Raw genomic sequence first — 9,266 nt, forward strand, 5'->3', positions numbered from 1 at the left:
AACCCTTAGCTAAGCCTGGTGGCACCTACCTGTTATCCAGTGACCCAGGAGGCCGAGGCAGGAGGATCCCAAGTTCCAAGGCCAGCCTCAGCAATTTAGCAAAGCCCTAAGCAACTTGGTGAGACCCTGTTTCTAAATAAAAAATAAAAAGATCTGGGGATGGGGTTCAGTGTTAAATTGCCCCTGGGTTCACTCTCCAGTACCCCCCACCAAAAGAACAACAAAATGGCCTCCAGCACTGCCTATCTGGAGATGTCTTCTGGACTGCTTCTGCCTGAAGCAGCCAGTTCCCTCTGCTGCTCCTCTGCTCTAACCACACCCACACTTCCTTTCTCTCTGAGCCCCAGCACCTGCAGAGTCCCTGCCTGGAGCAGGATGTCGGAATGGGTCGTCAGGCCTTGTGTGGCTGGGGCAGGCAGTGAAACTGAGGCTCAGGACAGGGACAGAAGGATAGTGTGCTGAGAGAGTGCACGAGGACACTGGCCCTTCCTCTTCCACACACACAAATGCTGACCAGCAGAGAGCAGTTAATACATAGCTGAGCTCAGGGCCAAGGAAGGACATCTGCAGGGAACAAAAACAGGTTCCCAGCGGGCCAGCAGGAGCTGAAGTCCAGGGCACTCCGGACGCTCAGGCTTGCCCCTGCGGTCCTGGGGTCTCCGCGTGTGGAAGGAGCTAAACTGAGTCGCGTATGCGCAGCAGGGCCCAGTGGCGCTGCCTGAGCAGGAGTGGACTGTGATCTGCCCCTCCAGCTGGGAGGTGCAGAAAGCCTGACCCCTGGAAGTCCAGCTGCTGGCCAGGGAGGCTGGGACCTTCGGATCACAGGATGGCGGCAAGCTAGGTTCAGGATAGAGAGGTGCTCCTGCCCCAGCAGCAGCAGCCGTGAGCCCCCTGTGGCGGTTCCTCAGCCAGGGCTCTCTCGGGCCAGGGGGGAAACCCCCTGCAGGCCTGAGCTCACAGCTGCCGCTGGAGGAAGCAGACCCCAACAGAACCCGAGGCCCTGTGTCCTCAGAGGAAGAACCACATTTGAAAGGGGCCTGAGAATGTCTACAATATTCAAGGAGACCGAGGAGTGGGAGCTGATACGGACAGTGGAAAGTGAATTAACTAATTAGGCCGTCTAAAGAAGACAGCCCGGAGCGGGCTGCGCCTGTGGTCCCCGCGCCCCGGAGGCTGGGGGCAGGGGCAGGGTCCAGGCCAGCCTTGGCAACTGGTGTGCAGGGTGGCTGCTAACAGCCTGACTGCAAAGACTGCTGGAGGTTCCCTCCTGGGGGGACGTCGGAGCCAAGAGAAGAGCTGGTGCACAGAGACACTGGTACCAAGTACCAAATACATACAGATAACAAGCACTTCTGGAAGAGAATGAGGCTAGACATCCTGAAGTTTTATCTGTGGTTTGGGAAGAAGGGTTTCAAAATAAGTAACCTTGAATATTGGAAATTTATTTTCAAATTAAAAAAAAAATAGTGGGATGCCTTGATATCATGTGCCTCTCAACAGGAGAAATAGAAGTACCCCACTATGATCATTGAGAATTCTTGTCAAAAACGTCTGAGTCCAAGTAAGGTTAGTGCTGAATTACAAAATGGAAGGAAAAGAAAACAATACCTTGATAAAGAACCAGACAGATTCAGAATGTGGGACACTCTTTAAGAACTTTTAAAAGTCAGTGCCATTAGAATTATATAAAAGGTTCTAAATAAACAAAAGGTTCTGCTCTAGATTTGGAAAGATGAAAGAGAAGTACCCACCAAATGCAAGAAATTGGCTCAGTGCTGGTTAGTGAAAGCTTCAGGTGCTGATAGGTGTGCAGTAGGGGGGACGCACACCTGTGGTGAGGTGTCACTGTCACTGTGCTAAGCTCCGGCTTGTGCTGAGAACTGCACATGAGAAGCTGGGCAGGCTCGAGTCTGACCAGACAGGTAACCCCCACTGCTGTGCAGGGGAGGGTCAGGAGAAGCTGTAGGAAACAGTTGCAGTGGTCTGCATTCTGTGTCCTCGGGGCTGCAGCGCCTTGCGGTGGCTGGGACGGAACGGCCTACCATAGGTGCAAGCTGGAGCCATCAGAATGCTGGGTGCGTGGCTGGTGCGTGGCTGGTCCGTGCAGTGGAAAACGACTCAGTTCAAAAGCAATCACCAGAACAGGCTGCGGTCCACACAGCGTGGATGCTCCTCAGCGCGACCTTGAGCTGCAGAAGCCAGACACACAGCCCAGGAACAGGGGGCTGGTGGAGCACCGGGGCAGGCATGGGGTGGCCCCGCCCAGCACCTGTGCTCCCACTACCCCCAAGAACTCCTTAGTGTAGGGTTTGTGGATAGAACCCGGGGCCTCGCGCTTCGTCCACTATGAATGTCGCCTTAAGGTGGCTGCGGTGTTGAATCCTAAATCTATTTTACCACCAAAAAAAAGGTGGCAAGAAAACAATGTAAGTGACGGGAGAAAACCCAGGTCCACGCTGCTCAGAGGAGGACCCAGACAGCAGGAGCACACAGACCCCAAAGGAAAGGGCTGGGCGGCTGCGGAGCGCGGGCCAGGCGGGAAGGGAGGCTGGGCGGTGGGGGGGCAGGGCTGGGCACCCTGTCCCGAGAGGCAGTCCACCACAGTGTGGAAAGCCACAACCCATGCGAGAGGCCATTGCCGGGTGACAGGAGCTTGGCCAATGCCCAGGCGAGGTCCCAGAGCTGAGGCTGGCAGTCCAGCATGGCCTCCAGCCAGGCTGTCCCCTCTGCAGCTCCACCTGGTCCCCTCCCATCTGCCTGTGGACTCTCCCCAGACCCCTTCACTCCAGCAGCCCACATTGTCTGCTGGGGACCTAGTGGCCCCCGTGGGAGGAGGGGGGCAGGTGGCTGTGCCCGGGGACTGAGCCCTGCAGGGTCGGGGCGTGGCCGGCCGTGGCACGGCCACCTCACCCTCCTGCCCCGCCCGCAGTTCTCATCACCGGGGGCATCGTGGCCACCGCGGGACGCTTCACCCAGTGGTACTTTGGCGCCTACTCCATGTATCCTTCCGCTGGCATCTAGGGGATGGGAGGGGACCCGGAGGTGGGGGGCGGAGGTGCCGTGCCCAAAGGGCACCTGGGTATGGGAGCGCCAGCGGCCTCCTGCTTGACCTGGGGCCTCCAGCTGCGCTTCTGAAAGTCAAAGCAGCAGCCCCACCTCGGGGAGGCCAGGGCTGAGGAGAGGCCCTCGCGGAGGCCTGCTGGACGACCTGGGCTTGGGCCTCCGCACCCTCCCCGTCCTGCCGGCCGGGCAGACCCGGGTGGCCGGAGGGTGCGGGCGGGCCTGGGGCCCTGGGGCTGAGCAGGAGGCCTTAACTGGCACCCAGTGTGGCGGGGGTGTTCGTCTGCCTCCTGGAGTACCCCCGGGGCCGGAGGAGGAAGGGCGCCACCATGGAGCGCTGGTGAGTGGCCTCCCTCTGCAGGGGGGGGGCAGGGGTGGGGCTGGCGTCCCCGGGGACCAGCCAGTGTCTCCTGGCTTCTGGGTCCCTCAGCGCCTGGGAGGAAGAAGGGCTGAGGGCCCTGGGAGGGACGGGGGTTGTGTCCTGCCTTGGCATGGCCCCCTGCCCATGCTTGCCTTCCTCCTGGGTCCAGTGGGCAGAAGTGCATGACCACCGTGGTGAAGCTCTTCGGGCCCTTCACCAGGAATTACTACGTCCGCGCCGTCTTGCACCTCCTGTGAGTCCCCCGAGTCGGCAGGTTGAGAGGAGGCTGGCCTGGCTGCCTGCCCATCCCCTCCCCACTGGGTGGTCTTCCAAACTAAAACCAGGTCGCTGACTCTGGCAGGTGCCCTGGCCGTGCCCATCGCCTGTTGTCTGCGGGTGTGACAGCCCCCCCACCCCCGTAGCAGTTGTGGTCCCTGGCTGACGGGCTCAGCTCAGTGCTCCTCCTGGGGCCCGGCGTCCTGTAGTTGCCCGGGCCAGCTGGAAGGGCCAGCCGCGCCACAGCTGCAGGCTTCCTGATGTGGTGGCTGGGCTCCAGGGCCAAGGTGCACCCCAGAGAGAGGCTTGCCACCTGGCCCCGGCCTTGGGCAGAGCCGCTCTCCCCTGCCTGGGGTCCTGGGGCAGCCCGCAGTCGGCCTGCCAGCTGCCCTGGCCCTTTTCTGATGGCCGTTCTCTGCCCCCCCAGGCTGTCTGTGCCTGCAGGCTTCCTGCTGGCCACCATCCTTGGCACTGTCTGCCTGGCCATCGCCAGTGTCATCTACCTGCTGGTGAGTATGTCCTCTGCGGTCCCCATCCTTGACCCTTGTGGCTCTGCCAGTTGTCACACATCAGATGCAGGCTGGGCCCTCTCCCTGCACCTTCCCATCTAAGCCTGCCTCAGCCCCGCAGGGTGGTGGACGCAGGGTGGTGGACGAGTAGGCAGAAGCTCGGAGGGGATGTGGCAGGCCCGGGCATGCTCTCATGTGGGCCGTGTCTGCCTCTCCAAGGAGCTCGAGAGGCCCCGCGCCACCCGGGGTTTCCCCAGGCCCCGTCTCCCCCTGACCCTGTAAGCCCACCCACGCTGGACTCTGGAGCGTGCGGTCCCAGGGCGGGCTTCCTGCAGAGCTGGCCCCCCCGTGCTGCTTGTCTGGGTGCCCAGGAAGCCTGCCGTGCTGCCCTGTGCATGAAAGTGTCACCTCGTGCCGAGCCCCAGGCTCCCTCTGGAGTCCCCTCCTCCACCTAGCGCTGGCCCCAGGGCCTCAGCCTGCTGGGCCTGTCCTCCCACTGCTGCAGGCCGCCACGTCAGCTCCTTGGGTCAAAGCCACCGCAAGACCCTGGCCACAGGCCAGTGCTGTGGTTCCCCTCTGCTCTGCATCTCGCGGCTCTTGCCATGGACAGTGTTGGGTGGACTCTCTCTGACCCTGGCTCTGAGCCCGACAGTCTGCAGTTCGTCCTTGGCCCACTGTCCTGTGGGGCCTCGTCCTTGGCTCACAGGGCGGAGTCCCTGTGTTTCAGCACAGCCCTCGTCTGGGGCATTGTGTCTGCTTCCCTCTGTGGGCCAGGCTGTGCCTGGTGCGTTAGCCCCTCCCGACCGGAGGGCGGCCCCTCTGCCTCCTCTCACCTGAATGTCCTGGCACCGTGGGGGTGGGGACCACAGATGCTCAGCTCCTTGTGCTCCCTCAGGTTTGTGCTCGACAAACACTCATCAAAGTGACGGGAACTAAAGTAGCTTCACGTCCCCAGCTCGCCGGGCCTGCTGCCATGGCAGCCACCTGGGCCGGGCAGGGCCAGCAGTCTGCCTCCCGCAGAGGAACGGGAGCAGATCCCTGCTGTGCATCCCCAGAATCCCCGGGCCTCTGTGCAGAAATGCCTGGGTGCCCAAGGAGGCTGCTGGCCAGGGCAGGGCCAGGGCAAGTGGGTGTCACCACCAGGCAGAAGAGGGCTCTGCCCTCCCCAGCGCCTTTAGTCCCTGAAAGGAGGCCTGGGAACCCTGTGGGTCTTGGAATTTGCACCAGGAAGTGGTCTCCAGAAGATGGTTCAGAAACCCATGGAATCCACGCCCATCTCTCCTGTGGGGCCATGTGGGAGGATAGCTTGGGTCTGGAGTCAGGCAGGTGCAGGTCCTGGCTGTGTGGCCTCAGGCCAGTTGCTTAACCTCTCTGGGCCTACTCCCGTCACTCCTACAGAGTGGATCTTGTGGACTCCCCCAGGAGGAAGGGAGTGGGGCCTGAAGCATAGCACAGTTCTTCTCTTCTCCCCAGGCGGCCATCCGGGGAGAGCAGTGGATGCCCATTGAGCCCAAGCCCAAGGAGCGGCCGCAGGTTGGAGGCACCATCAAGCAGCCACCCAGCAATCCCCCGCCCCGACCCCCAGCGGAGGCCCGCAAGAAGCCCAGCGAGGAGGAGGCGGCAGCGGCTGCAGCGGTGGGGGGCGGTGCCCAGGTCAACCCCATCCCGGTGACCGACGAGGTCGTGTGATGTCGCCTGCACTCCCCAGTGTGGCCGCCAGGGGGCGGCCACGCCCCCAATAAACGCAGTGACTGCCTGGCGCTTGTGGATCTTCCTGGGCCCCGTGGGCTGGGATCAGTAACGGGGAGCGAACCGCACACTCCAGGCCCCCGGACCCTTCCCCAGCTCGGTGGCTGAGGCTGCAGGAGGCCTAGCTCTCCCCTGTTGGCCACCTGCTCAGCAGGGGGTCCTCTATGTCCAGGGCCCTGCCTGGGGACATCCAGAGGGCTGGATCTGCCCTGGCGCTGTGGTCAGCACCACCAGGGGAGCTCAGGGCCTCCTTCCAGGAGCTGATCCCACCCCTGCCCTCTTCGGCCCCCCTGGCCTGCACCACCTGCCCCCAAGGATCCCTCAGCCCTGGCCCCTGACGTGTCCCACACTGTGGCTGGAGAGCCAGCCGTGTGAACCCACGTGTCCTCAGGGGCAGGCACAGAACCCCAGAGCCAAGCAGGAAGCTTTGGGGTCCGACCTCACTGCCACCTCCTTCCTGCTGAGGCAGGGCTTGTCTTGTCCACTGCCCTGGTCAGTGCCCTGTGCTAGGAACTCCCAGTCCTGGGCAAAGGCCGCCTCCCCAGGAAGCCTCTGAGACTGCCTCCTCGGGGCTCCTGGGCTGGCCTCCTGTCACAGCCTCCCGCTAACACACTGGCACACAGTAGGCGCTCACAGTAGGGGAAGAAGACTGGTGAGGTGGGGTGGGCCTGTGGTCACAGGCAGGACCGAGGCCCGGGTGACCTTCCACACGGCCACGGTGCCCCTTAGCCAACAGTGAGAGTGCAGCACCCCCTGGCAGGAGCCTGAGGGGGCCCAGGCCTGAGCCCCGTCTCCCAAGCACAGGGTCCTCACCAGGTCTGGGCCTGGTGGCTCCCCCTGGGAGGCAAGGGGGTCTGTCCATCCTGAAGGGCAGCGACCCTGGGCTTCATCCTCAGGGGTGCTGTCCTCAGGACAGATGGCCCCAAGTGCTCCAGGTACTAACAGGTGGGGCTCGAGGCTGGGCTTTGGGGAGCAGCACCCATGCCCAGGGCAGGAGCTGCCCGTCTACCGTCAGGTAGGTGAACCTGCAGGGCTGGCAGGGCCCACCCGGCCCATGGCGCCCAGCCCGTCTCCACCCAGGGCTGCACACGGACTTCTTGCCCAATGGGACCTGCGGGTGGGGGGTCTGGAGTGAAGGAGTGCAGACGTCACTGCGTCGTACCATTTAATGGCAGTCACAGCCGGAATCAACAATCGTCTAGAAAATGGACCCCTCGTCCTGGGGTGGCTGAGAAGCAGGGCAGTGAGCAGCCTGAGGCCGGGGGCGGCCAGGCAGGTGCTCCGCACCAGCCCACCCAGACCCTGGGGAGGCCCAGCTCGGGCACTGCTCAGATGGCCGCTGGAGTGGTGCTGGCCCTGGAATCCAGGTGGCCCTGCTCCAGGCACATAAATAACAATAAATATGCATAAATAACAGGCCCTCGGCAGGAGCGCCTGGTCCGGGGCAGCAGGCTGGTGTCACGGTGCCGACCTGGGCAGGACGCAGGTGCAGCCCACAGGCACGCGGATGAACTCTGTGTGGAAGGCAAAGGCCCCTGGCGAGGTGGCCTCCGCCCCGTGGGGGGAGCAGGGCCTGCGGCGCAGAACCAGCAGGCTCTGGTGAAGCCGCACGGAGTTGAGCGCGGCCGTCTCCTGGCCCGTCCTGGTGCTGATGCAGCCGCGGCACAGGCACTCGGCGAAGGCCAGCTTCTGCGGATAGCGGCTCTCGTCCGTGTCGATGCTGTGGGGACAGGACGGTGAGGCTTCCCGCGTCAGCACTCCAGGCTCCGCCCGCTCCCTGCCAGGAGGCCCCTGTGCTCGGGAGCCGGTGCTCAGAGGCGATCGTCCCTGCCCCATGGCCTCCAAGAGCACAGGGTTGGGGTTTGGGGGTCGGAATCTTCCTGGGGGTCTGGGGGCCAATATCTGGGCTGAGGTCCTGTCAGAAGACAGAGCCTCACTTCCTTGGCTGGGGTGGACGGGGTGGACCGACAGGTCAGGATGAAGACCCTGAGGTCCAGGGCACAGGGACCGCCCGCCCGCAGCCCTCACCGGTATCTCCAGGGCGAGATGGAGCGCTGGTGAGTGTCAGCTGTCAGGACCTCCTCTGGCCGCAGCACGGGGCACTGAGGCCCAGCCAGGGCCCCCTGGGGCTGCCGCCTGTGGCCCTCCGCCTCCAGGCTGGACACCAGGGCCACAGGCAAGGCCTGCTCCCACCTGGCATTTCGAGCCAGCAGGTGAGGCGGGGGCTGGCCGTCGGGCAGTTCCTCAGCTGAGTAGCAGCGCGGGGTCCTGTGGGGGTGTGGGGCCCCCCAGGGTGGGTGGCTGTGGTGGGCTCGGCTGGTGGGCAGCCAGGTCAGAGGCAGGATGCCAAGGAGAAGCTGGAGGACAGGCATGTGGTCAGCCCGGGTCAGGGCAAGGACACCTCACTCCCACCAGCCTGCTGGCCTCCAGGTGGAAAGACCTGGCTCAGCCTGCCCCGCAGATGGGGAGAGTGAGGCCAGAGACCACCCCCGGCTCTAGGGCAGCCACACACAGGGCTCCGGCTCTCCCTCCCCAGGTGGGGTGTCCCGGACCCTTCCCAGCACCCATCTTGGGGCTCAGAGCCCCACCGGGCCAGGCTGCACCCCTGTGGCGGGGCGGCCTGGCTCACCAGCACAGTGGTGGTGGTGGCGGCGGTGACGGCAGGCATGGCTTGGCACAGCCTCACACCTGGCGGCGGCCCGGGGTGCACCTGGCGAGGCCCCAGCTGCCCGGTTCTTTATACTCGGGCCACACCTGGGGAAAATCCGGCCGTCGCTTCCTCCTGGGATGGGCCCAGCCCCTGGCACTTCCTCCTCCTGTCCCCTGGGTTCCCCGGAGCACAGGAATCACCGCACCCGCCCTGCCGCGCCCCCAGCAGGGATGGCGTCACAGATGCGCGGGGCAGTGAGGCCCCCTCCCCACCTACGGGGAGCAGTGGGCAGTCCTCCTCTGTCTGACTGACTGGCACCTTCGACAAGAGCAGCTTGCCACTTGGGCCAGCTGATCTGCGGCTAGGCTGGGCCTCTCTTGCTTTACAGCCGCAATCCATCCACAAGGTCCATCGACCTCTGAGTGGGCACTGAGGTGGTCTTTACCCAACATGATCAAGACCAGGTGACTGGGTACCGTGGCACACGTCTGTGATCTCAGAGGCTCAGGAGGCTGAGGCAGGAGGATGGCGATTTCAACCGGGCCAGCCTCAGCAACAGCGAGGCCCTGAGCAACTCAGTGAGACTCAGTCTCTAAATAAAATACAAAACAGGGCTGGGGTGTGGCTCAGTGGTGGAGGGCCCCTGGGTTCAATCACCGGT

General features: G+C 63.7%; 2 protein-coding genes across 2 annotated transcripts; one reads left to right on the forward strand and one right to left on the reverse strand.

Annotated features, from left to right (window-relative positions):
- Nucleotides 1–1,521: 1,521 nt before the first annotated feature.
- Cyba (cytochrome b-245 alpha chain) lies at nucleotides 1,522–5,910 on the forward strand. Its single transcript, XM_077105691.1, has 6 exons — nucleotides 1,522–1,561; nucleotides 2,930–2,999; nucleotides 3,326–3,400; nucleotides 3,591–3,674; nucleotides 4,125–4,206; nucleotides 5,680–5,910. Exons 1-6 carry the CDS (start codon nucleotides 1,522–1,524, stop codon nucleotides 5,893–5,895), a joined length of 567 nt encoding a protein of 188 aa, XP_076961806.1. The 3' UTR covers nucleotides 5,896–5,910.
- A 1,503-nt stretch (nucleotides 5,911–7,413) lies between these two features.
- On the reverse strand, nucleotides 7,414–8,623 carry Il17c (interleukin 17C). The gene is made up of 3 exons (XM_076837591.1): nucleotides 8,585–8,623; nucleotides 7,984–8,312; nucleotides 7,414–7,675 (listed from the first exon to the last, which is right to left on the reverse strand). Exons 1-3 carry the CDS (start codon nucleotides 8,621–8,623, stop codon nucleotides 7,414–7,416), a joined length of 630 nt encoding a protein of 209 aa, XP_076693706.1.
- Nucleotides 8,624–9,266: the final 643 nt, after the last annotated feature.

Source organism: Callospermophilus lateralis, chromosome 18, assembly GCF_048772815.1.
Source record: "Callospermophilus lateralis isolate mCalLat2 chromosome 18, mCalLat2.hap1, whole genome shotgun sequence".
Taxonomy (NCBI): Eukaryota; Metazoa; Chordata; class Mammalia; order Rodentia; family Sciuridae; genus Callospermophilus; species Callospermophilus lateralis.

What these genes read in the sequence shown, in the direction of transcription:
- Cyba (XM_077105691.1), top strand. Translation starts at nt 1,522, where the DNA reads ATGATCATTGAGAATTCTTGTCAAAAACGTCTGAGTCCAA. An exon ending in TCAAAAACGTCTGAGTCCAA is followed by an intron (nt 1,562 to 2,929) that starts GTAAGGTTAGTG and finishes CCCCGCCCGCAG; the next exon opens with TTCTCATCACCGGGGGCATC. An exon ending in GGCGCCACCATGGAGCGCTG is followed by an intron (nt 3,401 to 3,590) that starts GTGAGTGGCCTC and finishes TCCTGGGTCCAG; the next exon opens with TGGGCAGAAGTGCATGACCA.
- Il17c (XM_076837591.1), bottom strand. Translation starts at nt 8,623, where the DNA reads ATGCCTGCCGTCACCGCCGCCACCACCACCACTGTGCTG. An exon ending in CCACCACCACCACTGTGCTG is followed by an intron (nt 8,313 to 8,584) that starts GTGAGCCAGGCC and finishes CCTGTCCTCCAG; the next exon opens with CTTCTCCTTGGCATCCTGCC. An exon ending in ATCTCGCCCTGGAGATACCG is followed by an intron (nt 7,676 to 7,983) that starts GTGAGGGCTGCG and finishes CTGTCCCCACAG; the next exon opens with CATCGACACGGACGAGAGCC.